Here is a 24,127-nt window from a genome sequence, read left to right as displayed (position 1 = left end):
TGAAAGTAATTTGGCGTAAGCAACATCAATTAGGATTCTTTTATTAACTTAGCTATTTATTAGATGCTAGGAACTGATCCAGAGAATATTCCTGGCCAAAGGAGTGTTTTTTCTGCTTCCCTCACAGTTTACCTCAACAGCTAGGGGTATATTCCTCTTTATTTCTTCTTATTTCTTTGGGTCAAACAATGCTACTGTGTTGACCACTAACAAAGGGGTTTTCCTCAAAAGTTCTGTAGTGTTAAGACAGATGGGTTTTGTTTCACTAGGAACAGTGCAGCAGTTTGGCCAAGCTCATTTATTTGCTCTATGCATTTTGTATGTATTTCTAAGCATCAGTGGTGGTAGGTAACGGTTACTGTGTGAAGGCATCTAATAATGGGGGAAGTTGTTTCACATGTGATTCCCCAGCAACGCCAGCTTCTGTAACTTTTTGTAGTTTCAGGCCAATTTGCTGTTTTGTTGAGTTTGGTGGGGTTTTTTTCAACATTTCTGCTACTTCAGGCTTTGTGATTTTTGTGAGACTCATCACTTTCTTTAAGAAATTAAATTCCTGATTCGTCTGGTCAAAATGAGACTAAGATCAAGGAGAATCTTGCAATTTCTAAAATAACAGCTTCAAGACGTTAAGGCAAAGGTGGTCTGACTAAAGTTCTTGAGTGCTTGCATTAAGAAATACTTGTTTTAATTTACCTTAGTGACCCTGAACTTAACCGTTACTTGCTTGCATATAATGAATTAGGGTATGTTTCCTTTTTTGTGCTATCAGTCTTGTGAAACATTTTTGCATGTCACAATTTCTCCATTAACCCCAGGGCAGAGGACTGTGCTTGTTCTGCAGCCTAAAGCATATGCCATTTCCAAAGTTCATTTTGTGCCGGATCCTCATGTTGAGCCTTGTGCTATGTTTGTTTACTGTCCTGGACCCCACTGCTGTGGTCAGGCTCAGACTTCAGTGCTGCAGGCTGTTCTACTCACTGCTCAGGGTAGAGAAGCATCTGCTACCTGATGTCTCTGTAGACAGGATTTACATGTGGATGAACAGGTTGAGAGCAAGGAAAAAGTCCTGAAGAAGCTTGTCAGTTTTGGCTTTATTTACAAGGTATAGTACAGCAGCCACTTCTCACGCAGGCATTGCTGACTGCATGGAGGATGACTGGCAGTGCAGCTGCTGCTCTTGCAAATACACTGGGAAAACAAGGTGTTAGCTCCTGCTTGAACACATGATATCAAGAGGGATGCTGTCAGCAGTTAACCGAGCCAGTATAGAGCTTGTTCACACCTGAACATTCAAGTTGTGAAGGCACAACAAAAGTAAAAATCAGTTCTGTACCTCTTTTAAGGGTTGGATGTTTCTAATCTACATGTATAGCCAATGTCTGTATGCAGAGCCCCACTGGAGGGCATCTGTTGCAAACACTAGAACTCCCCTGGGAAGTACTTCGTAAACATCTCTTTAGTGTAAAAATAAATAAATAAACAGGAGGGGAAATAAATACCAGCAAATTTCATACATCTAAGGAAGTCCAGGTGTGAGACATGTAAGTTCTGCAGTAAGACCAGCAAGTTAGCGTGGTATGATGGAGGCCTTTCTGCTTGTTCAAAATGAAAATTTTAGTTGGGGAGAAAAAAATTTAAGGTTATAAAGTAAATAATTTTTTGACAGCCATCTTGGAAGATGTTAAATGAACGCCAGCAGCTTAAAGGCTCTTTCTTTGCTCCCTACATGTATTAGAATTTAGAATTTGTAGATGATTTTTATGATTTCATATATACGAGAATTTTTCTTTTGTTCTTAAAAGGGAGTTAATAATTATGGGGGAACATGATAAAGTAATGAATAATACAGAGAAATTACATCAGGAACTGTGGGGAATTCCAGGTAATTGCCATCCAGAGAATGACAGAAATATCCTTGGAAAAAACAAACAAACAAAAAAAGGAAACCTAGGTGGAAGAAGACGCAAGTATTGTTTAGAGAAGTATCAGAGATATAACTTCCAATTGAGTCCTTCCTAGAGAAATCTTTGTGGAAATGCTAAGGTTAAAAGGGTATCTCAGTAAATTTGTTGATTCCAGGCAGAATCAGACTGGTGTTAAAAAAAACCTCTCAATCAGATTTTAAAAAATCTATTTTAAAATGTTTTTTTTAGGTAGTCAGATGTGTTTGGTTGGGAGGCTTCACTGAAGCAGGGAGTCAGATGAGAAACGTGACTCATCACATTTGTCAGTCCAAATGCGAATTTGAATTCTGCCCTAGCACAGAAATTTAAATTTTTTCTCTTTAAAAAAATATTAAAAAAATATGAATTATTTGTTCTCTTACTCCAAGAAAGCTGTTAATGGTAGGAAGTGATGTTGTAATGAAGCTGTTTAGTCAAATGATACAATTAAGGATGTTTAGCAGGTACAGAGTTACCAAACAAGAAAGAAGTTGGAACTGAAGGTGAACTCATTATTACGTATAGGTAAGATCTGTGTGAATGCAGAATGCTGCATGATGAAAAACTGATTTTCATGGCTTGAACTTGCATTATAAAATTCTGGGGGAGGCAATCTCTCACCAGCATCTCTGAGTGGCTGCGGCTGGGTACTGGGTTGCCATGGTAACAGATGAAGTCTTGCCTGGTTGAACATCCTCTAAGCACAATGGTATTTTCAGCCTAGGGCTTTAAATAAGACTTATCATCTTTGCTTCTTTGTTTGCATGAATTATCTGCACATATATATGTATGTGCCTCTCTGTTGCCCCTTGAAGAAGTCTTCCAGTGGAAACTGGACCCAATTACTGCAAAGTGGTGGCAAAAGTGATTGAGCCCCTATATTTCTGTTTAAAAGGTCTTGGGAAGGAAGTGAAAGTGCCACTTGGTGACAAAACATTATACACGAAATAGGCATCAGTCATGTTTTTTGAATGAACTTTATATTTGAATGTGACTGCTCACTTGTGAGGAATGGGACAATGTTGAAGATAAACCTTTTGGTAGGTGATGCGAAAGAGAGTGAGAGGTAAGCCCGTGGCAGTGCTGAAATGTGAAACTTGTGAAGGGTTAAACCTCTGAAGAGGAGATCTTACATCATGTATGAAAGATTTTTTCAGGCTTTGCTTCTCAGGCTTCGTGCATGCTCTGTGTATGACAATTGTAGTATTAAGTAGAGAGGGGACAGTCTGACCTTTGCCAAAAAAAGAGGTTGTGATTTGTAGGAGTTTCTTGCAGCAGTGTTTCATTTCTGAAAAGCAAACCTCAACCTAGAGCCCCAATATTCATGTGCTAGTATTCATTTCCATTTTAATATGTTTTTGTTACTGTTCCTGATGCCTTATATGTCCTTTTACCACTCGGCTTGAACTTTTCCTCCACAGCATCCAGTCATCTGGCTGTGTTTATCCAATAGCCCATCTGGGGTCTTGAGTCCAGCTCCAGGGAACAGGTACAGGGTGATGTGACAATACTGTGATTCCAAGTGTGCGAGATACCAAAACTAGCAACATTCCCACCTGTCAATATTGCACTGTAATGTGGTATCTGTGACCACAGTCTTGCCTTATCCTGTACTGTGCATGCTTTGAGACATAATCTGGTCCTTCGCTGTGTCATTTGACCCTATTGGGCCTCTGCCTTCCCTTAATCCACCTTTTTCTCCAGTTACATGTTTGTGATGAAGGAGAGGAGGAGCTAGAGATCGTCTGTATTCCCCATCTTTGTCAGCAATTATCTGTGTAAGTTCTCCAGAAAACTGTGTACAAGAACAGAGCTATCATGTAGGTGAGAGAAGGAGGTGGACCACCAGCCCTTGAAAAGAAGTGGTCAGGTGGCGCTTAGGTTGGGAACCCTCTAGACTGCAACTATGGAATCATGCTCCAGGGACACATCCCTCTGCCTACAGGGATCTGACCTGCTAGAGAATTGGCATAAGGCAACACTTGGTTGGATATTTATGTATTTGCATCAGGAAAGAGTAAACTATTATCCATCTCTAATGGGTGCATCTGCAAATCTTTGGGTGGGGATGGAGGGTGGGGGAAGGTGACACATGCCCCAAAATAAACAGCAGGGAGTAAATAGTGGGTTGATGCAGTAAGGTGCATGAAAGATACGTCAGGAAACAAGGAGATGGTATCTGGGCTGACCACTGAGCATCAGCTGTTTTTCAGCTGAGTCTAGAGTTATCCTTTCACAAGCTTCTCTGTTTATTCAGATCCTGGGAATAAACTGCCTTTGTTCCCAGATGTAGTGAAATGTTTATTCATTAGGTTTTAATAAAGAAAGTCAAATCTCATATTCCTTAATCAGTGTTGGTAACTGAATAATAGTAATTGATTAGTCAATATCTGTTAGCATGATAAGCCAATGGAAACCTGAGGTGACAACAGCTTTCAGATTATGTACTCCTTCTGTAATTTATTAATAACTACTATTGATCCTCTCCCAACTGATGAAATATTTGTCTTTTAAAAAAGAGAAGCTTCTTTCTTTTTTTCTTTTAATTTTCCTTTAAGTGGTAAGCTGTTTTGTTGTCTATTTTTCTTTCAGGAGACAATCTCTTTTTGCAGGTTGTTTGCAGGGATGGTCTGTGTTTGTGTAACATGACTGCTGTATCTTTTTCTTCCTTGATACCTTCAAATATTTGTGAGTGTAGTCAAGGCCATTGATCCAGCCAGATGTTTCTGCAATGCAATTTCCTTAATCAGGAAGTATGGAAGGACCTCTATCAGTGTCATTACTGGTTTTCTCACTAACACTTATGAAAACCCAGGATAAATAAACCCATGAAGCTAGAAATAAAATCAGGACAGTTGACCTTTTAATGGAAACATCTGCTAGACCTGGTTCTTCTATTCCCAAGTCACTAGTTGCTACAGAACATCCTGGTCATCACCTTTTGTAGCTCTCATTAATACTCTTTCTCTATCTAGGGCTGCTATTTGTTTTTCATTATCATTTCATTCAGTCCTGCCATGCTAGCTTTGGCCATCTGCTTTTCTTGCCAGCACTTTTGCTATTTCTTCCATGGCTGCCTTAGGCTTGGAACAATCTGCTTGGACAGCTCTTCCTCAAAAACTGCATGTACTAGGACACAGAATGGAAGCTGATCGCCTTCTGATGGTGACTAGGCAAAGAGCCAGAAAGGATAGCTAAGTTATGATATGTGAGTGTGGCTTCTAGCCTGGCTTGTCCTGAACTGTATTCAACACACCCCATCATTCCAAGAGGATGATGCAGCTCCCTAGAGTATAACTCTTGACGTCCCACCAGAAAATCACTCACATGGACAAAGTAAGAATCCCCGTTTATACAAACCTCAGTTTGGGTTTTGAAGTAAAAGGCAGAGATGATCATAAGAAATTGAGAGGTTGCATACTGTGTTCCCTCCATGCTGTGCACCTTTTCTAGTTCCCTTCATTCCAGTAGTGTCTTGACACACTTGCTGCAGTACCTGAGCTAATATTTTCCTCTGCAATTGTGGGGGTCTATGACATCAGAACTAAAATGAGATGTTCCCTCCTACATTCCCATTGTTCCTTCTCTTGGTGTCTCAGCTTCAAGAGTTGCAAGATGGAGATAAATCTGTATGAAGAAAATGGCCAAGGAATGAAATTTTTGAGGCAGACTTACCCATACATAAGTGCCTGTTATGTGTCTTCTGAATCAGACCATGTGCTCTTCTGGAGAAGAAACCTGTGAACTGACTGTGTGGGAACTTTGCTAATGTGCATCAAAATATTCAGAGCTGGAAAGCAAACACATACAGCAAGCTTCAGGAAAACATTTGACATTTAGGACAGTCCTAATAAAACTCCACTTCCTTTTCTTGTTTGAGTTATAAAAGATGATGTGCTGATGTTAGAAAACAGAAATTTAGGAAAGAAAAAAAGGAGCCAAATTTTCACCTGGCTGGAGGACTATCACAAGTGCTGGCGTATGCATCAGAAAAGCTGAGTATGTGGTGTAAAAGGTGCTCAGCACATGTAAAACTTGACCACAATTTTTTTAAATATATGACTTCAGTTCCATTTCCTGATTATTGCTTTGGTTTGGTTTTGTTTGGGGTGTTGGTTTTCTTTGTTTGATTGGGTTTTTTTGTTGTTTTGGTTTTTTGGTGGGTTGGTTTTTGTCTGGGGTTTTTGGTTTTTTTTTTTGGTTATACCATCTTCATCTCACCCCCTGGCAAAGTGCTTGAATGAAATATTCAGGATTTGGATGGGCAGTTGTGTGAGTTTACATGTAAAGTCACAAAAGCCATGGGGTGCATGTACAGAAGTATCGTCTAATTGTTTTTCTTTTATCTTTTAGGTCTCTCAGCAGCCAAACTGCTGACTGAGTCAGGCTTGAATGTGGTGTTGCTGGAAGCCAATGACAGGGTTGGTGGAAGAACTTTCACTGTAAGGGTAACTATCTCCAAACCCATTTATATTACATATGCATACATAAAGGATATATCATATGTACATATAGTGTACACATGTATGATGTAGGTATATATATGTATACTATAGTATAGTATATGAGTAGTGTACATAAATGTATTTGTCTTTACAGCTAGAGCACCTACTTGAGGGAAAATTTCTAGAGCACTAGGAGGTGGGAAATTTACTGATGTTGTACCAGCAAGAGTAGGGAAAGACTGGCATGATGGTGGGGACAGAATACTTCCATGTGATCTGCAGGCTCTGGCATCATCAGTTCTTTCCTCTGGGAAAGAGAACATTATTAGCTAAGTTTCAAAATAATTTGCCAGAGAGCAGCACTGGAGAAATCTCTATGAGAGAAACACCCCTAAGGCCAACCACGCCGTGAAGAGCCTTCAGCAAAATTGTAACAAGCAATGCAAGGCATCATGTAGGCTAAAGGAATGGCAAGGGTGGCTGGGAACTAGTACCAGCATGACTTCCTTCACTTCTTTACTTTCTGCCCTAACGTTACCTGGGATACCCCCTTCCTCTCTGCTCGTTAGAATATCTTACCTGTGCTACTTCCTAGTACGGTCTGTTTTGAACTAGTTGTTGCTGTGATGCCTGAGTAGGAACTGCGCAGATTTCTCTGATCCTCTTCTTCTCTCTCTGCCTGTCAGACTCTTTCCTATCATTTTTGTTAAGGCTGTAATGTAATACCAGGCTAACTGAGATGGTTATGATCCTTACCCAAGATTCTCAGTTATTGCCAAATCAGAACTCTACCAAAGGATTAAAGTTTTCCATGGGGAGAGGAATCTTGCTAAAATGCTCTGGTAGTGTTTAATTTAAAGAATTATTTTTTATTGCTTTTTTAGCTTGTGTGCTGTTTACAAAGGGCTTATATATTTTTTTTTTTCTAATCCTTCCCCCACATTTTTTTTCACCTCTTGTGTGTTGTCTGTGATAAACTAGAATAAGCAAGTTAAATATGTGGACCTTGGAGGAGCTTATGTGGGACCAACACAAAATCGTCTCCTGCGGTTATCTAAAGAATTAGGAATAGAGACGTATAAAGTGAACGAAGTGGAGCACCTGATACATCATGTCAAGGTAAGATGCTCTCAAGCATGCTGCTGAAAACAGGCAACTTGTAGCGATCTCCTTTCTCATTGCTTTTCATCCATGCTACAGTGGAGCATACATATTTAAGTATGCATTGAAAAAATTCTGTACAATGAGGGTGGTAAAATACTCATACAGGTTGCCCAGAGAGGTGGTAGATGCACCATCCCTCGAGACATTCAAAGCCAGGCTGGATGTGGTTCTGGGCTGCCTGATCTAGGTGAAGATGTCTCTGCTTATTGCAAGGGGTTGGACTAGATGACCTCTGAAGATCCCTTCCAACCCAAGCTATTCTATGACTCTATGACTCTATGCTGGTAATGAAGAACTCATACAGATTACTATATGCATGCACATCTATGCATGTACCCTGTAGATACATCCTGTTTGCTGAAGCCTTGGTTCGGGTCTGAGCTCTTATATAAAAGCTTTCAAAAATATTAACTGTTTATGAACAGTACAACTGAGACTCTTCTGTACAGGTCAGCTCTCAAATATACTGCCTGAAGTTTCTGAAAGTCTGTTTCAGAAGTCCCAAAAGTGTCTTTAATCAAGCTGAAAGTTTTGCAGGATGGGCCTCCTAAACCAGTGACAAGTACTATTCTTACTGAAAGAAGCATGAGAGTTTAAGTCTGTTTTTGCTGATGGGGAACATCATGCAGAGTAGGAAAAGGTATTGTGATAGTAATTGCAAAAGACTACCGGAAGCAAGCAGTCTTGTGGGGACAGAGCGAAACAATCTGTTTATGATCTGAAACAGGACAGCTATGGTGGAGCTGTTAAAAAGCCCACTAATTCTCAGCATTAGTACTGTACTTTCTCCAAAAGAGCATCCCTTCTCCTTTTCTGATAGAGAGCAGTGTTGCATTCCCTCAGGAGGGAAACTTTCTAAGTTAGTCCTGAGGAAATTAATATTGAGTTTCCTTCTACTCAGCTCTCGTGAGACCTCACTTGGAGTACTGCGTGCAGTTCTGGTGTCCTCAACATAAAAAGGACATGGAACTGTTGGAACAAATCCATAGGAGGGCCTCGAGGACGATCAGGGGACTGGAGCACCTCCCGTATGAAGATAGGCTGAGAAAGTTGGGGTTGTTCAGCCTGGAGAAGAGAAGGCTGCGTGGAGACCTCCTAGCAGCTTTCCAGTAACTGAAAGGGGCCTATAGGGATGCTGGGGAGGGACTCTTCATTAGGGACTGTAGTGATAGGACAAGGGGTAACGGGTTAAAACTTAAACAGGGGAAGTTTAGATTGGATATAAGGAAGAAGTTCTTTACTGTAAGAGTGGTGAGGCACTGGAATGGGTTTCCCAGGGAAGCTGTGAATGCTCCATCCCTGACAGCGTTCAAGGCCAGGTTGGACAGAGCCTTGGGTGATATGGTTTAGTGTGAGGTGTCCCTGCCCATGGCAGGGGGGTTGTAAGTAGGTGATCTCAAGGTCCTTTCCAACCCTAACTATTCTATGATTATATGCTTGTGAAAAGCCATTGTGCAATGACTGGCAAAATATTTGCCAGATGGTAGTTGTTGTTTGATCAAAGGTTAAAGAAAATGTAGACAGATTTAAAAATAGCAATAGAGAAAAGATTGCTCTGTCATATGTTTTCCAATATTTTTTCCACTCAATTGTTATGAAAAAGATGTTCTCAAAGTGTTTTGCTGTGCTGACTGTCCACAACTACTTCTGCTGTGGTAGAACTGGTGGTACATCCATGCTGTTCTGTTTTGTATACCTTTGATACCACCCTCAAAGCCAGATATTTTGCTTGTTCACACTATTAACCTTCAGAGTCTTCTCAGTAGCAATAGGAGGTCATGCCATGAGGGAAAACCTCAATGGTAGAAGACAGTTGACATGGCCAGTCAGTGTGACCAGCTTTCAGTACAACCTTACTATCCTAGCATGGGAGCAATCCAAAATGCTATCAGAAGTCACTGAAGCCAAAGGTGAAGCTGACATGTGGGCCTGCCTTATTTTCAGCAGCCAGTCAAGCATGCTGCTTGTTTGGTAAGCCAGACCTCACTTTCTTTTAGGATCTCTAAGAGCCAGCTTATGGGGAAATACTGGTATTACTATGCTGGTTGAAATAGTCTTTTGTTTTGCTGTAGGCATTTACAGTGAGGAAAATGGAGAATGCCACAGGAGTTTGGGTTCTTGCCAAGGGCAATCTGTCCCTCCCTTGACCACAGGTGTCTTATTGAATGAGTTGCCAGAGGTGGGGAGTCGAGGCTCTCAGCTTTCCTCTCTACCCAGCACTGATAGGACTTGCTGGCATTCAGGGTCATATCCCAGGCTGGGAGAGGGGCATGTCTGTATGCTGGGTGTATAAACAGCCTTGAACTGGGACACTAAGGCATTAGGGGATAAGTCCAGGGAATGCAGTAATGTGACTTGTATCCAGAAATCCAGAGGTAGGTGAAACCACTCTGCTCCTGGAGGCATTCTGGCCATCCAAGCCTGAAGATACTGAGTGCTTGCTACTTCGGTTAATGTCTGCATCTGTGAAAGAGATCCCGGGGTAGCTGTGAGGAAGGTTGGGGGCTTGGACTTGCTACAGCACTCATAGGCCTGTGGTAAGACCTATTGAGAAATGCTCATAGATATGCCAGAGGAATGGAGCATCTGTAGCAATTTGATACAGGCAAATGGATTGGTCTGAGTGCTGGCAGGCATGTGTGAGATTGGCACTACACGTTACATGGAAAAAGTTGCCCTTGGAGGCTCCTACTCCACCCTGGTCTTGGAGCAGTGTCTACCTCATAGTTAGATCATGTTCCCTGGGGCCATTCCCAATCAAGTGTGGAAAGTCTCCAAGGAGAGAGATGCTGGCTGAGGTGCTCCCAAGGCATGCAAAGAGCCTGCAGGTTGGATTCAGGCAGAGCTTGTAGCCTCAGGCTCCCAGTGTGGCAAACTGCCTGTAGGAGAGCTCCTGAAGAGAGGAGGGAGAGGGGTGAGTGACAGCAGGACTCCCTGGTAACCAAGCAGGCAGTAAAGAAGGGTTATATTCCAGTCAGTAGAATCTCCTTTGACTTTCCTAATTGCATTAATTTTAAAACTTTTACTTCCTTTTTTTTTTTCTTATCTGTTTCTGCAACTGTGGAAAATAATCAATATAGTCGAAGTTAAAATACAGTATTGGACCATGAGCACTGTGTAGCAGACATATGCATAGTTGTGTGGCCAGTTTAGCATAATAATCTTTTGCCTTTTGTATTTCACATATCTGTAATACATTCCTTACAGGTCTCTCAGCCATGGGGCTTGTCTGTACTTTACCTGCAAATTGACAATGCTCTTTTGTGCTCCCTGAAATCTAAGTGGTACTCTCAAGTCATGGCTTGCAAACCAGACTCTAAAATAGGCAAAGGTTTGTTGCCACTGTGTGAGTTTGAATTCACATGCTAACCCAAGCTTTGTGACTATGGCCAAATATAATTAAATTCTGGACCACAAAATTCTCTGAACTCAGAGGCAGTGAAATCTGAAGGTTTTAATTCTTCTCTTGCTATATAAGCAGGCATCACAGTGCATCTTGTAAAATTGGCTGCTGTTTTTACATATACCCAAAGGCAAAATCAAGCCTTTCATAGTTAATTAAATTCATTTTAGAGGCTTTTTAATACAAGTAATATATGCAGCTTCTTTATACTACAAAATGAAAAGAATGCATTTTGCTGATCTCTGGGTGGGTCTCTGCTAATTAGGCTTTACCCACTTGATTGGGTTGTGTGTTTTTTTTCCCCCCCTTTAATCTTTTTTAATGTCAGGTTCTATTTTGAGATTATTTTTGGTCTCACTTATATTGTGTGTGATATCTTCACAGAAACTCAAAATTATATTTCTTACCCTACACTTTTTTTTTCCTCCACTTATTAAGCAGCCTTTTTCATGGTCTTTGAAAGGAGATCAGTATGTTCTTTTCATTTGTATAAATACTGGTTCATCAGCCTCTAGTGAGAGAATTAGTATAGCTCTGCAAGTAGTATTTGGGTAAATTGCTGTCTGAACGCCATTGCTTTTCAGTAACATAACTGAAGTTAGGTTCATCATCCAGATTTAAGAAGCAAAAGCAGAACTATCTGAGAAGTCATCATCTTATACCAGTGTTTCCATTGGACTGGTAGGTAGAAGTAAAACATTGCTTAAAATAAGGTAACTTTTCCTTAGCTGCCCAAGAGAGGATTCAGGACCCTACCTTAGATAGGTAGATTTCAAATTTTGACTGGTGATGTTTGCTTTCCTCACCAAAACAACAGCTTTTGGTTCAGAAAAACAAGCCACAGTATAGTCTAGGTAATTTAGTCTAAATATAGTCTAGGTAATTTTTACCTATGCCACACAATAGGCCCTGGAAAGAAGTTTTGAAATATGAAAGCAGGTAGATTGTTTTGAGGCTTTAATTATCAACTTTTCTTTCTTTTTTTTTTTTTTTTTTTTGTTAATTAAAATTGCAATTCACTTTTGTGCATCCCAATAGCCATGGAAAGTTCCTGCCTTTTAAAACACAAACTTGCCGATGTTAGCCAATGTTATAAAATGTAACACAGATTCCTTTGCTAAGTAAGATAACTGTAGAACTGGTTTACTCTGCTACCCTAAATCTATGTAAACAAACATTTCTTTGTGTGACTGGTTTGCCAAATTCACCTTTTTAGAGCTTGATTCCTTCATATGCATGGAGGGTGATCCACTCTTTGTCCTGCTGTGGTGCAGGGCAAAGAGCTAAACATCCTCTTATCCCATTTTCGATGATGGAGAGCTTGCATGAAAACCCAGGACCATAGACTGCAACAAGAGTCCTCCCTGGCTACATTCAACCAACAAAGCTTGTTTCTCAAAATATAGTAATAAATCTATTGTAGATCCCCCCCACTGCCATCAATCCTCCTTGTAATTTTTCTACAGATGTTTTTCCCACTAGAACTTTCTACGGGGTGATGCCATGATCCATCTTGGAATTTCACCAGATTTCTGGAATTTCTAGCATCATTGCTAGAAAGTGGTAACAACACTTACTCCTTTTAATCTGTGTGTTGTCCTAGTGCAGACTGCAGACAGTGCTAACAGCTGGCTTAGGTAGCCAGCTATGCTCATAATGTTGCATCTGAAACATTCCTCATGTGGTTATAACTGAGATAAGTCCTGCTAGTTTCCTTAGCTCCAAAAGGCACACTTGGCACATCCAGGGGGGTCTTCCAAGTTTAAATGCTGGTTGAAACATGAAGCATTCCCTCCTGAGTCACTAGACAAGCTCTTCATAGTAACTTGCCAGTACCTCATTACCTCAATTAAGTTCCCCTTAGGAGGATGAAGTTCCCTCACACTCATTCATCTCCCAGCAGCACTGGCTGGAGATATCTGAATGCCTGTCATGGCCCCTTCAATTTTAGCACCACTTTCATGCAATTGGCATCTCTGGGAAGAATGTTAATGTGAACCCTGCCTGCAACACATCACTGAAGGTGAATGTTTAGTCTTACACGTGCAGTACTTTTAACTAGGTCCACAAATCTGCACTAATTTTGCCAGGTTACCTACTGATCTACAACAGATCTGCAGAAAAAAATTTTACAGCCCTCTTGGGTGTCATTCATTTTCAGCACTACTATGCTTATTAAAATGCAGTTTGCTGTGGTCTTTCTTGTTCATGAATTAAAAATGTGATGGTCGTGTTGTATTGGGATTTAATTAGCAGCTGGACAAGTGACTGCTGTATCTAAAATTATAAAATTTAGTTGTATTTCTTCAGTGATATCAGTGATACATGCACTGAAGCTAAGCAATATGATTTATTTAAGCTTTTGACCTGCTTTTCTGCAAATCTATGGGCAGTTATGTCCTGGCATAGTCTGTAGTATAGAGTGTAACAGCTTAAATGGATTTTTGAATGAGTAGATAAAAATGCCTTCATTTTTCTTTGCATATCTTAATTAGAGTGCAGTCAGAGAATGAAAAGTCTGTGAGACTCTTGGTTGCCATCAATTTAAGCAAGGCAAAATGGCATGATATATTTTGTTTTTTTCTCCTTTTTGCTGATAATTTGTAAGCTAGAACTTGGGGAGCTGAAAAGAAGACATCTGAATCTTTAAGAAGCTGGGCATTTGGTGTCTTTAAAAGGAGGCTAAGTAAATTAAAAGATGCTTAAATTGCTACTGGGCCTTGGTAGATTCACAAGACATTGTTGGACTGCACACTCATTTTGACTCTTTCTAGATATGAGGATGCAGGCATTCCTGTCACAAGGTGCTGTATCATTTATCACACTCACTGGTAGCCTCAAAAGTGAGTCTGAGGATTGAATAGTCTGAGGTTGGTGAAAGCATCTTCCAGATTCTCACAAGGGGTCTCCTCCATGCTTTAAATGAAGAGCAGTTATTTGTAGGAGTATAGGAAAGGCTTGTTTCAGTGTTATTGGACGTGCCCTGTAAATAAAGGGCCATTTTCCTTTTTCTGTGCCAGCCACCTAGCAGTAATTACAAGAAGGAGACTCATAATTAGGACTTTTAAAGTAAAAGATTGATAGTATTTGTATTACAGCAGCTTAAAAGAATCAAGATTATGTACAGTAAATCTGGGAAGTGATTTCTGTCAAAGGGGGCTGTAAAACAAGGTCTTGTTGATCAAGAAGATTGACTGGTAAACTGGCAGGTGTGACCTAATGGTAGCATGAAAATGAAAGCAGTAAGAAAAATGAACTGGAAAGAAAGTGTGTTTCTTAATTAAATTTGAATAGAAAGAGGCTTCCTTGGTCTTAACTGTTCCAGACCCCAGGGTCTGTTCCCTAGGAGATAAGGAAGAGGACCAGTGCTTCCACCTAGCTTGTTTAATTCAGGCTGCTGGGAGAAAAGCTTCAATTGCATCTGATTGTAAGAACCAATTATTGTTTCCCTTGAGAAGCTAATTGAGGTCTATAGAAAAAGAGAATTAGAGAAATCGGTATTTCATACAGGAGCAGCTGGTTGAGCATACTGGGTTTCATGCATCTCTAACATTTTATGTAAGGTTTGATTTTTTTTTTAGGTAAGAAATTTAATAACCTGGAGTATCTCAGGAACAAAGCAAGTGAGTCCAACATTATCTTCTGCTTTAAATAGAATGTTTTAGTTATGAGAGAGCTTGTGTACCCTGTCTGCTTGGTTATGTTATAGGCAGATGCTCATTTGATGGCTTTCTCCCAAATGAAACTCTTCTCCTGTTTTTATTTATTTCATTTATTTATTCATATTTGGGAGGAGAAGAAGGTTTGTTTCAAGACTAATTCTAGAAATACTGAAAAGTTTTCTTACTGCTTTTATCCACTTTGTTGGCAGGTTTAATTTAGGTGTTGAAAATACATGCAGGCCCGGTTTCAAAGAGTATTTAGAAAAAAAGTGTCTAAATATGTGCTTCATAAATCACCTGAATGCTTTTTAGTGACCAAAAAAAGAAAACATCCTGCTCTTGCAGGGAGGAGATTTAGTTAACTGTTTTCTTAGTGGATTAGAACAAATAGATATATTCCCTTTCAAATTCAGGGCAGATCCTCAATTTCCCTTTCTAAATCACTTCAGTGTTGTTGGTTTTCTCATTCTTCTTTTTTTTGGGGGGGGGGTAAGACACATATTCAAGGGATTGCATGACTTATAGATCAGAGTGAAGATGGGCTTTATTTCTACAATATGGCAGGAACAAGTCATTCCCAATGAGTTTCTTTCCTTTTCAGGATGTATGTTTCAAGCCAATGTGTCTGTCTATGCTACACTTAAAATAGAATTACTTTTGCTGACAAAATTTCATAAAACACTCGCATTCACAGCTGATGATCTCACATCAAATATTGAAAGATATCTAGAGGATATTCTATTGTGTCTTAATATTGTGGGTTTGCACCATTAGTTATCCAGATTTTCTTGTGCTGCATTTATGTTTTCTAACCTATGTATCTTTTTACTTATAGGATATCTGTCAGTATAGTAACCAGCTGAGTGTATGAGCTTCTGAACAGTTTCTCAAAGAAGGAAACTTTAATGAAGCTTGACACTCTTACAGTTTTCTAAGCAGGCTTATGTACCTCTCTTGGCTTGGTCCAGTTAATTGCCATCTTTTATTGAGACTTGTGATTACACAGGAGGCTTAGTCCCAAAACCGTATTTTTTTAGATGCTGTGGATTAAAAAACTCATCCCCCACAAACCAAACCAAAAGCATAGTTTTCCACAAAAGAAGAGAAACTGAATATCAAAGACAGGTACAGAGTTACCGGAGTTACAACCTGAAGTGATGCTTTCCTGTTTCTTGTTTTCCTTCTCACAGTTCTGCATCTTACCATTTCTGTGCTTTAAATAATGACAATACTAGGATTTTTAGTTGAGAGAACAAGGTGTTTGTGATGTACCGTAGTTGTGAATCAGCAGAGGGCACTACGTGTCCTGTGTAACTCTGAATTAACATGCAGAGTGACATCTTGGTGAAGTTAGCGTCAGTTACTGCAATGTTCAGATGATTTAGCTGGGAGAATATCTGTGCTCATTCAATGATGCAGAGAATGCACCACACCATCTTGTTTCTTCCAATGAAAGCTGACTATATTTATAAGATGTTTATACCACACTATAAAAAATGCATGGATCATTGGCACCAGGGGCTTCAGTTCGCCATTATTGCATCCCACTCAGAGGCTACCTGGCTACATAATGTTTAGGGCACCGTGAAGTTGTCTTGTACCTGTAAAAGCAGCCTTTATCCTGAGATCCCACTGTGCATTGAGATACTGATGATGTTTCCTGGCAGAGCTAGCCATTCACTTACTGTCAACCTCACAGGAGGAGGCATGTGGCATCCAGTCCCTGCGCTCTCTGAAGTGCTGGGATTGATATTCAAGGGGCTACTAATATTAAGTTGCTGTGCTGTGGGGCTTTTTTCTCCCTGTAAAAACCCACTTATGTCAGCTATTTGACCTGAGACAGAGCTCATATATGCAGATAGTTTATTTCTATACCACGTATATTGCATGGGTCCAGTGTAACTAAGCCAAATGTCACTTGATCTGAAGCAGATGGATGAGAAAAATCTATTGGGAATTGCAATATTTGTGACAAGCACTGGATTTCTCATTTCCCTGTTTGTTTATTCCTGAGACAGCTGGGGTACATGAGTTTCCTCCTTACAGTTTCAGCTTCTTCACTATGCTTTAGCCCATACTGCAGCAGCAGCCTTTGTAAGCATCAAGTGACCCATAAAACAGCAGGTAGACCTCCAACTGCTGACGCTGGTGTTCTGCTTTTAGAGGCATTGCAAGTGGCATCATGAAACCGTTTCTAATAAAAATATATGCCTATATTAAATCCCACTAAGCCCTAGGAAAAAAATAAAAAAAAAAAATAATCCTTCTGAGCATTATAGTACTGGTCTTGAAATATGCCAAATGATCAGAAGGTGGGGTTATAATAGCTGGTTTTATACTGCTCTGATTTAAGTATTTGAAAAGGAAATGTTTAGTGGATTTCAGGGCATATTTTTCATCTGCATCTTGTTTTTGTTTAGAGATGATACAGCACCAGGAAGCAAGGAGAATGCTATTCTTCAGTGTGTTCTTCAGTGATAGGAATAGGCAAATTTGCCTAAATATCACAAAGGTTGTTGTGTTTGCAAAGGTGCAAATTCATCAGAAGTAGAGCTGAAATCTTTCAGTTTGTTGGAAACTAAGAGCTATGTGCAGTCTTTGGTGCTGCTATTTTTGTTTCTTTGTAGAGCCTAGTCTTGCCGTTTCTTCTCAAAATTCTGATTGACAGCTGTTGGAGTTTTGTTTGTGTAGGAAATAAGAATCAGGCCTTAGGTAATGTCATAGGAGCTTTTCAAAGTAACTTTCATAGGAGACTCCTTAACGTTGATTTTTTTTCCATTTTTCCAGGTTGAAGTTTTTTCTTGTGCTTTAAGAGGCTTGTCACCCCAGATTTCTGCACAAGAGACATACCCAAGATTTCCCTTTCAGCAGTTCAAACACAGTGAAATAGGAGAATAATAAAACAAAGATATGTTTTGTGTGTCTCTTAGCAGTGCACTCATGAGGAAGCACCATGGGGAATGTGTGGGATGTGAGTTAACTCAGAGGGGATAACTCAGTTAGGATTGCCTCTGGCAGAAGCAGGAAGCTCGGAACAAAATCAGTAATTGGAATAACCCATTCTGATGCTGCCCCGGTTTTCTTGAGCACAGCAGTATGCTGTTTCATAAACCTAAATCTAGGAAATACCAGGTACTTAAAAGCAAGCTGATATGCTCTGTCTTTGGAATACCTATGCAGTGTTTAAACTAGTGAAGGCTGTCTCCAGTGTTAAGAAGAAAACATGGTAAAACTTACTTCTTTCTGCCATAATAGTTAGTTATGGAATTTTAATGTGCCCCCAAAAAGCTAAAATGTAATTACCAACATGGTTCAGATGTTACTACCTGGGGCGGGAAAGTAATGAGTCTGGGAGGTTTTGCTCTTCTGTTATAGCCCTTTGTCAGCAGAGTATGAAGGTGTGCCCCAGTTCAAATGTATTTCAGTTTAAGAGACTGCGTATAATACCCAGATGTCCATGTTGGAACCAAATGCTTCTGATGAAACAAACTCATTGAGTTTGTATCCATCTACAGGGATGTTTTCTTGATTGCAGTATTTTCATATAATTCGAATTAGAAGTCCTCAAAGTTATTAGCCAGCATTTTTCAAGGTTGTATCTTGTTTTGTTATTTGTGGACCAAGTTTTAAGTCTTTCAAGGTGCTTTTGTTCCCCTTTTGCCGTCTCTTCTGGTGCTTGCGAACATCTGCAGATTTGAATAATGACCATTCTTTCACATTATTAATAAAGAAGCTAAATCAAAGGTAGCCTGTTGCTTCTTTGTGTAAGTGGTGTTTGGCTAGTTCTCCTCAACAGGACACTGTGCTGTTGTTACCTGGTTCTAAATATTAAATCTTGATGCAGTATTTCTTTTGAAGCCAGTGTAAATATTTTTTTTAGTGATGAGTTGGTGTGGGACTGCATCAACTATTTATTAAAATTTAGTGCTTCTACCAATTGATGCTCATGCTGATGCAGTCACCGCTTAAATGCATAACTTTTGAAAATCAGCTGTAGCAAACAATATGGCCTTTATTATTCATCTACTTTATGGAGTCAAGAATGGATTGTGAAAAAATGAGTAACCATGTAATGCTAATGAGCATTTCTTTCTGAATTTTTAAAGCTGTTATGCTGCCATCCATATAGTCAGCCAAGAAAATTCCATGTAAATAAAATATCTCTACAAATTACCTGTTGTCTACCACTCTTGGTTAAGCTAGACTTTCTGAATGTCTAATAGTGGAGATATGGGACATTTGTGTCGGCCACATTATCGCTCTCAGGAATTTATAGCCAGGGGTGTTGGACTGGAAAAATGACTTTTTAGTGGTAAATGCTGAATTTTCTGTAAGGCTGGAGATTTTTATGTTAACCAAAACTATTTTCTTCCAGAAGGTCTCTGAGCTATTATTTTAGTGTATAACAAAACTCATCATAGCTGCTTTTGTCTGATTTTGAAAGGGGAAATAATGAAGCAAAACACTAAATACAATTATCAGCAGTTTTTCAGAAACAGAACAAAAAAGAAAAAAGTAACGTTTCTGTTTTTCGTTAGCAAACAGCCAATTTTTCATCTCAGTTGAGCTTTGTTGTTTCATCTCTTTATTTGGGTTTTTTGGCTTTTTTTTTTTTTGTCTGATTTAGTGATTCCACTGAAGGGTGTTAGATTTATTTCCCAAAAATGCCCACTATAAAGCTTTAAAGATACAAAGCAGTATCAGTTCTGCACACAAGTGACTGAATTCTATGATAATTCAATTAACTATGATAATTCCATTTTCTCTCACACTTAAGTTGCACATGCAAAATAACAGGATAGCCAAATGTTTGAGATAGGACAGGACCTCTGGAGGTCACCTTGTCTACCCACCCTGCTCAAGCAGGGCCACCTAGAGCTAGCAGGTGGCTCAGGACCATGTTCAGGCTGCTTTAGAATATCTTTGAGGATGAAGACTCCACAGCATCCTGGGCAGCCTGTGCCAGTGCTTGGTCACCGTCACAGTTGAAAAGCAATTCCTGATATTCAGAAGGAACATCCTGTGTTTCAGTTCCTCTTGTACAATCTGGCAGAAGCTGTAACATGTATTGATTAAATTTGTGCTTTTTTTTTCCAGTGGACACTTAACCATTTGGTGCAGCTTCATGCACACAGAAGCCATGATTATGTTTGTACTTAGGTTTTATGATGTTTTTGTTTGGTTTTCATCTTGTAGGGTAAGTCTTATCCCTTTAAAGGTCCATTCCCTCCTATGTGGAATCCATTGGCCTACCTGGACTACAACAACTTGTGGAGGACCATGGATGAAATGGGAAAGGAGGTATAGTATGAAGAATTGCAGCTGACTGTCTCAGCTCAGCTTTGCCTCCAGGAAGGGCAGACTAAAGATGTAACTGTAATGCAGATAGGCAAAGCTGCTCTAGCTTGAACAAACCTGGTGCTGGCAAGAGCAGCATCACACCATGTATTTTGGCACCCACTGATGTTCAGTGCATTTGTACAAGTGGCATCTTGGCAAGCTCTTCTTGAAGGTCACGCTGATGCAGTCTTACCTTCATATTTCTGAATATATGAACATTAATGTTTATGCATGTGATTTTTAGCACTTTGCCTGATGATTACTTAAGTGGTATTTAAAGAAGCTTGTACAACTCAAATGTATGCCCTTCTCCACCTTTAAGTTCAACTTCTGCATTTTAATTTGTTATCAGTAGTGTATGTTTTCCACCGACTGAGCTACAGGACTTGGGAAGAGATTACTCTTACCTGGTGTATGAGAGAGATACGAGATATTCCCCAGCACTTCGCCTTTCTAGGCAAAGGTCATAGCTCTTAAAAGTATTCTCTATTCTTCAATCTTAAAAAAAATAATAATAAAAAAAATATATGTCTTAAGCAAACAAACAACAGAAAACCTAAAAGCATCGCATCCTCTGTTGTTTGCTGTGTTACCAACAAGAATTTACAAGATAAATTACCATGTAAAGATGAGGGGTTTTTTGTGTTTGTTGTCTTTCTCATGCCACTCATTCATCTGCTGATGAGCACTCTTTTATGTCTCCTTAGATTCCCAGTGAAGCCCCATGGAAGGCTCCACATGCAGAAGAATGGGACAAAATGACTATGCAAGATTTCATAAATAAAATTTGCTGGACAAGGTAAGAAACTATGAAATATAATAGCTTATATTTATATACCTTACAGCTCCAAATAAACATCACTGCTTTGCAAACAGATATAACTACCACTAGAATACAGCTATTCTAAAGAAATCAGGTGAGAAAATCTTGTAATAATGGACCACACCACCTGTCAGCACACACAGTAGATTCTGTTATTTTTCCGTAACTTTTTAGACTAAAATAAAGACAAAGGAAAATGTATTCGGGGCGGGTTACTTCTGAAGACATGGGTAGTACCTTCATCTGTTATGTGCACTTTCCCTCTCCTTACTGCGTGTTTAACCTTTAAGAGAAAAAATGCCCTGGCTACAGTAGGTTTTGAATCAAACTTTTGATGGAGCAACACACTTTTATTTTGTGCTGGACGACCTGATCTTATCAAAGTACTATAAAAAATAACACTTGTCTTGAAATAGCACTAAATTACTCTAATACTCATCATTCTATTTAACTGCTGCACTATATATTACCCACGGAAACTGAAAATGCTTCCTGTTTTTATGTGTACATCAAAGCAATTTTCTTTAGTTGCCACTCAACAACAGTTTGATTGGCTTTCTTTGCACCCAAGAAAAAATAAAATCCATTGATTCTGCCTTGCTGTGGGGCAGGTTGATTCTTGTAGCCACCTCTTCAGTATTGCTAAGCACCCAAGACAAGGCTGCCCTGAGCCTTCATGAGTTTGGTGCAGAAGGCTGCTAGCACCCACTCAAGCTGACACTGTCATTGACAGGGGCATTTTTTCATGGTTTCAGCCAGCCTCTAGAAAGCAACAAGATTATTGTTAATGGACAGAAGGCTCTTATCCAAAAACTTTTAAACTTCTGGTTGTTTTGCTTTGCGTGACAATTGCATGAAAGGATATAGAAAGCTTTTCTTGTTTGTATGTTCATGTTCAGTAAAACCAAGTAGAAATGTCTGCTGGCAGTTCTGCTGGCGATCTGACCCTCTGATTTGGTAAGGAACTATAAAAGTTAGCAAACTGCTGAGCATTGGTAGTCATTCAATATCCAATAGCTCATGTGACTACAGTCATGTTTTTCAAACTCTGATGGAATAAGACTTGACATTTTACCTGAATATTGGCATAACTGTCAGCCTCCCTCAATTTCAAGATGCTTTTCAGATTTTATATGTTCATCTCAGCTTGATTTGCCCACTGTGTTCAAAATTTAGGTAACATGCCGTAGAAACTTCCCACCCTGGAAAGTAATGATCCAGAAAAGGAATATTCTGCTTTTTACTCTCTGTCATCTAACAGACCATACAGATTTGCTCTTAGCTACAGTTGCATGCTAGAAATACCTGAGTGCTCTTGGTTGAAATCATACTGCCATTTCTAGGTAGAATACCAGGGGAAAGTGGGGAACTGCAATGCTGAAAAGCAGAGGGAGAAGGTGGCAGAAACTAAGAGAATTTACCATCTAACAGCTTTTGCTTATGAAATTTTAATAAATACGTACATTAATTCTTGACTAATGTCAAGAATGAAACCAGAATGCACCCATATTTCAGAAAATGGATCAGCCTTTTGCTTCAGTGGGACTTTGAATTTTAGAAAGAACAGAATGTGCCTTTCTTCTATGTAGACCTACAGCTGTTTGAATTAGTATGTTTGACCTATGCTTTTCACTTTTTCCCTTTTTTGTCCAAGTTCAAAGACTGAAAAGAGAGAGGAGCAACTGAAATTGGGTCCTGTACTGGCTTGGGAAGTTACTGATTGCCTAATCCATTACATATGAAATAACTACAGAATCTCAGTACCTGTCAATCACAATGCAGTTAAGCTGAGCACTTCCTGGTCCTCTCCATGTCCTTTTAAACTCCTCCTGAGAGTGAGGCAGAGGAAGTATTTACTTCTAGCAGGATGAATGTTTCCCTAAGCCTTAATTAACTCCTGTCTTGGTGCACCCCCAAAAACCTTGTGCAGGTTTATACAGTAATTTTCAGAAAAGCTGTTATGAAAGCACCAACTAGAGGACTTCTTTTGAGACACAGGCCAGATTTCCCCTTCAATGTTCATTACCACTGGCTACCAGACCACTGTTTAAAATACTAAGTTGAGGAACCAAAAGTATCCCTTCCCTTTTTGTTGCCAAGACTTTTACATGAATGTGTATATACTGTTTCTTCACTATGGCTTTCTATTCACATTTCTTTCCTCGTTGTGTTCCAGCTGCATCACCCTCCCTGAGCGCAGCAGAGGAGCAGGCAGTAGGGGGATGCTGACTAATCCAGAGTGTTTAGATAATTAGCTTAGACAATATCCCTAACTTTTTTTATGAGAAGTGTTGGATAACCTCCATGCTGTGTGTTTGAGGGACAGGAATGGAGCAGGTGCAAACAGAGCTGCAGATTCTGTATGTAACCCAGGAAGAGTAGGAAGACATGGTAGTTTTACAGTCCAGTGAAGGCAGGAAGGCTTGCTTCCCTTAGTCCTGAATCTAGAATGAGAATCTAACTTTGCATTAGTAACATAAACTGACATAAGATTTCATGGGCTTTTGTATCTCCTGGAGCCCAAATTTGGCTGGATTACAGCAGTGCTTGATTAGTTTTTTTTTCTTGCAGGGTTACTTGAAAAATGTTGCATAAAACGAATAGATATTTTCCTACTTTGACTGAAATTAAGGAGTCCTTTGCTCACAGTGGAAGAAGAGGTTGCCAAAGACAGTCTCTCCTGTACTCGAGAGCAGTCTTGTCACCCTTCTTGGGTTTTTAAATTAACATACTTTATTACCTTTGCTGCAGTGCTGCCAAGAGTTTTGCAACTCTGTTTGTGAACGTGGATGTTACTTCTGAGCCCCATGAGGTCTCTGCCCTCTGGTTTTTGTGGTATGTGAAACAGTGTGGGGGGACAACAAGGATATTCTCAACGACCAATGGAGGCCAGGTACTGTTACCCATCACTTTCTGCGACTCATGACAGGCCCTGTTTTAACTTCATTCTTCTGCTTGAATATTTTAATTCAGAGGGCCAACTGAGAAATCCATGGTTGTGAGCCAGTAGCACACTGATAATTAGTTCTATTAATTAGCACATTAATCTGGATCTTGCAAAAGTAGTGTTGAAGGCTGTTCCTGTGCTAATGTCATTGGTCCAAGGATCAGTTGGTTTATATCTGTTCCTGACACTGGCTTCCTTTTGGGCTCTGGTTACAGCACACACTTTGATTATCCATGTTGGAAAAATGGAAGGTTTACTTATTCTTATTTCTGTCACGAGGCTGAAGCAAGCCTTACCACTTCAGAAGCACTTAATGGAGATGGCAGTGCTAGCTGCATGAATGTGGAGAGCACTCCAAATTAATATTGAAAATGTAGCCCAGAGCTGGGTTCCTAAAGAT

At 39.7% G+C, this 24,127-nt stretch overlaps 1 protein-coding gene across 2 annotated transcripts in view; it reads left to right on the top strand.

Annotated features, from left to right (window-relative positions):
• LOC133269308 (amine oxidase [flavin-containing] B-like) overlaps positions 1 to 24,127 on the top strand; it is a 53,694-nt gene that overhangs the window by 11,860 nt on the left and 17,707 nt on the right. For both annotated transcript variants that reach the window (XM_061453423.1, XM_061453422.1), the window contains exons 2-6: positions 6,297 to 6,391; positions 7,370 to 7,507; positions 19,814 to 19,918; positions 20,665 to 20,756; positions 23,532 to 23,673. In XM_061453423.1, the coding sequence (XP_061309407.1) occupies positions 6,297 to 6,391; positions 7,370 to 7,507; positions 19,814 to 19,918; positions 20,665 to 20,756; positions 23,532 to 23,673 (572 nt within the window). The remainder of the gene's footprint in view (positions 1 to 6,296; positions 6,392 to 7,369; positions 7,508 to 19,813; positions 19,919 to 20,664; positions 20,757 to 23,531; positions 23,674 to 24,127) is intronic.

Source organism: Pezoporus flaviventris, unplaced genomic scaffold, assembly GCF_033815535.1.
Source record: "Pezoporus flaviventris isolate CSIRO_AGI_PZ_B2104156 unplaced genomic scaffold, CSIRO_AGI_Pfla_v1 ptg000015l, whole genome shotgun sequence".
In the NCBI taxonomy this organism is placed as follows: domain Eukaryota; kingdom Metazoa; phylum Chordata; class Aves; order Psittaciformes; family Psittacidae; genus Pezoporus; species Pezoporus flaviventris.
Note: the sequence above shows the minus strand (reverse complement) of the source record. Positions and strands in the feature narration are given on the sequence as shown.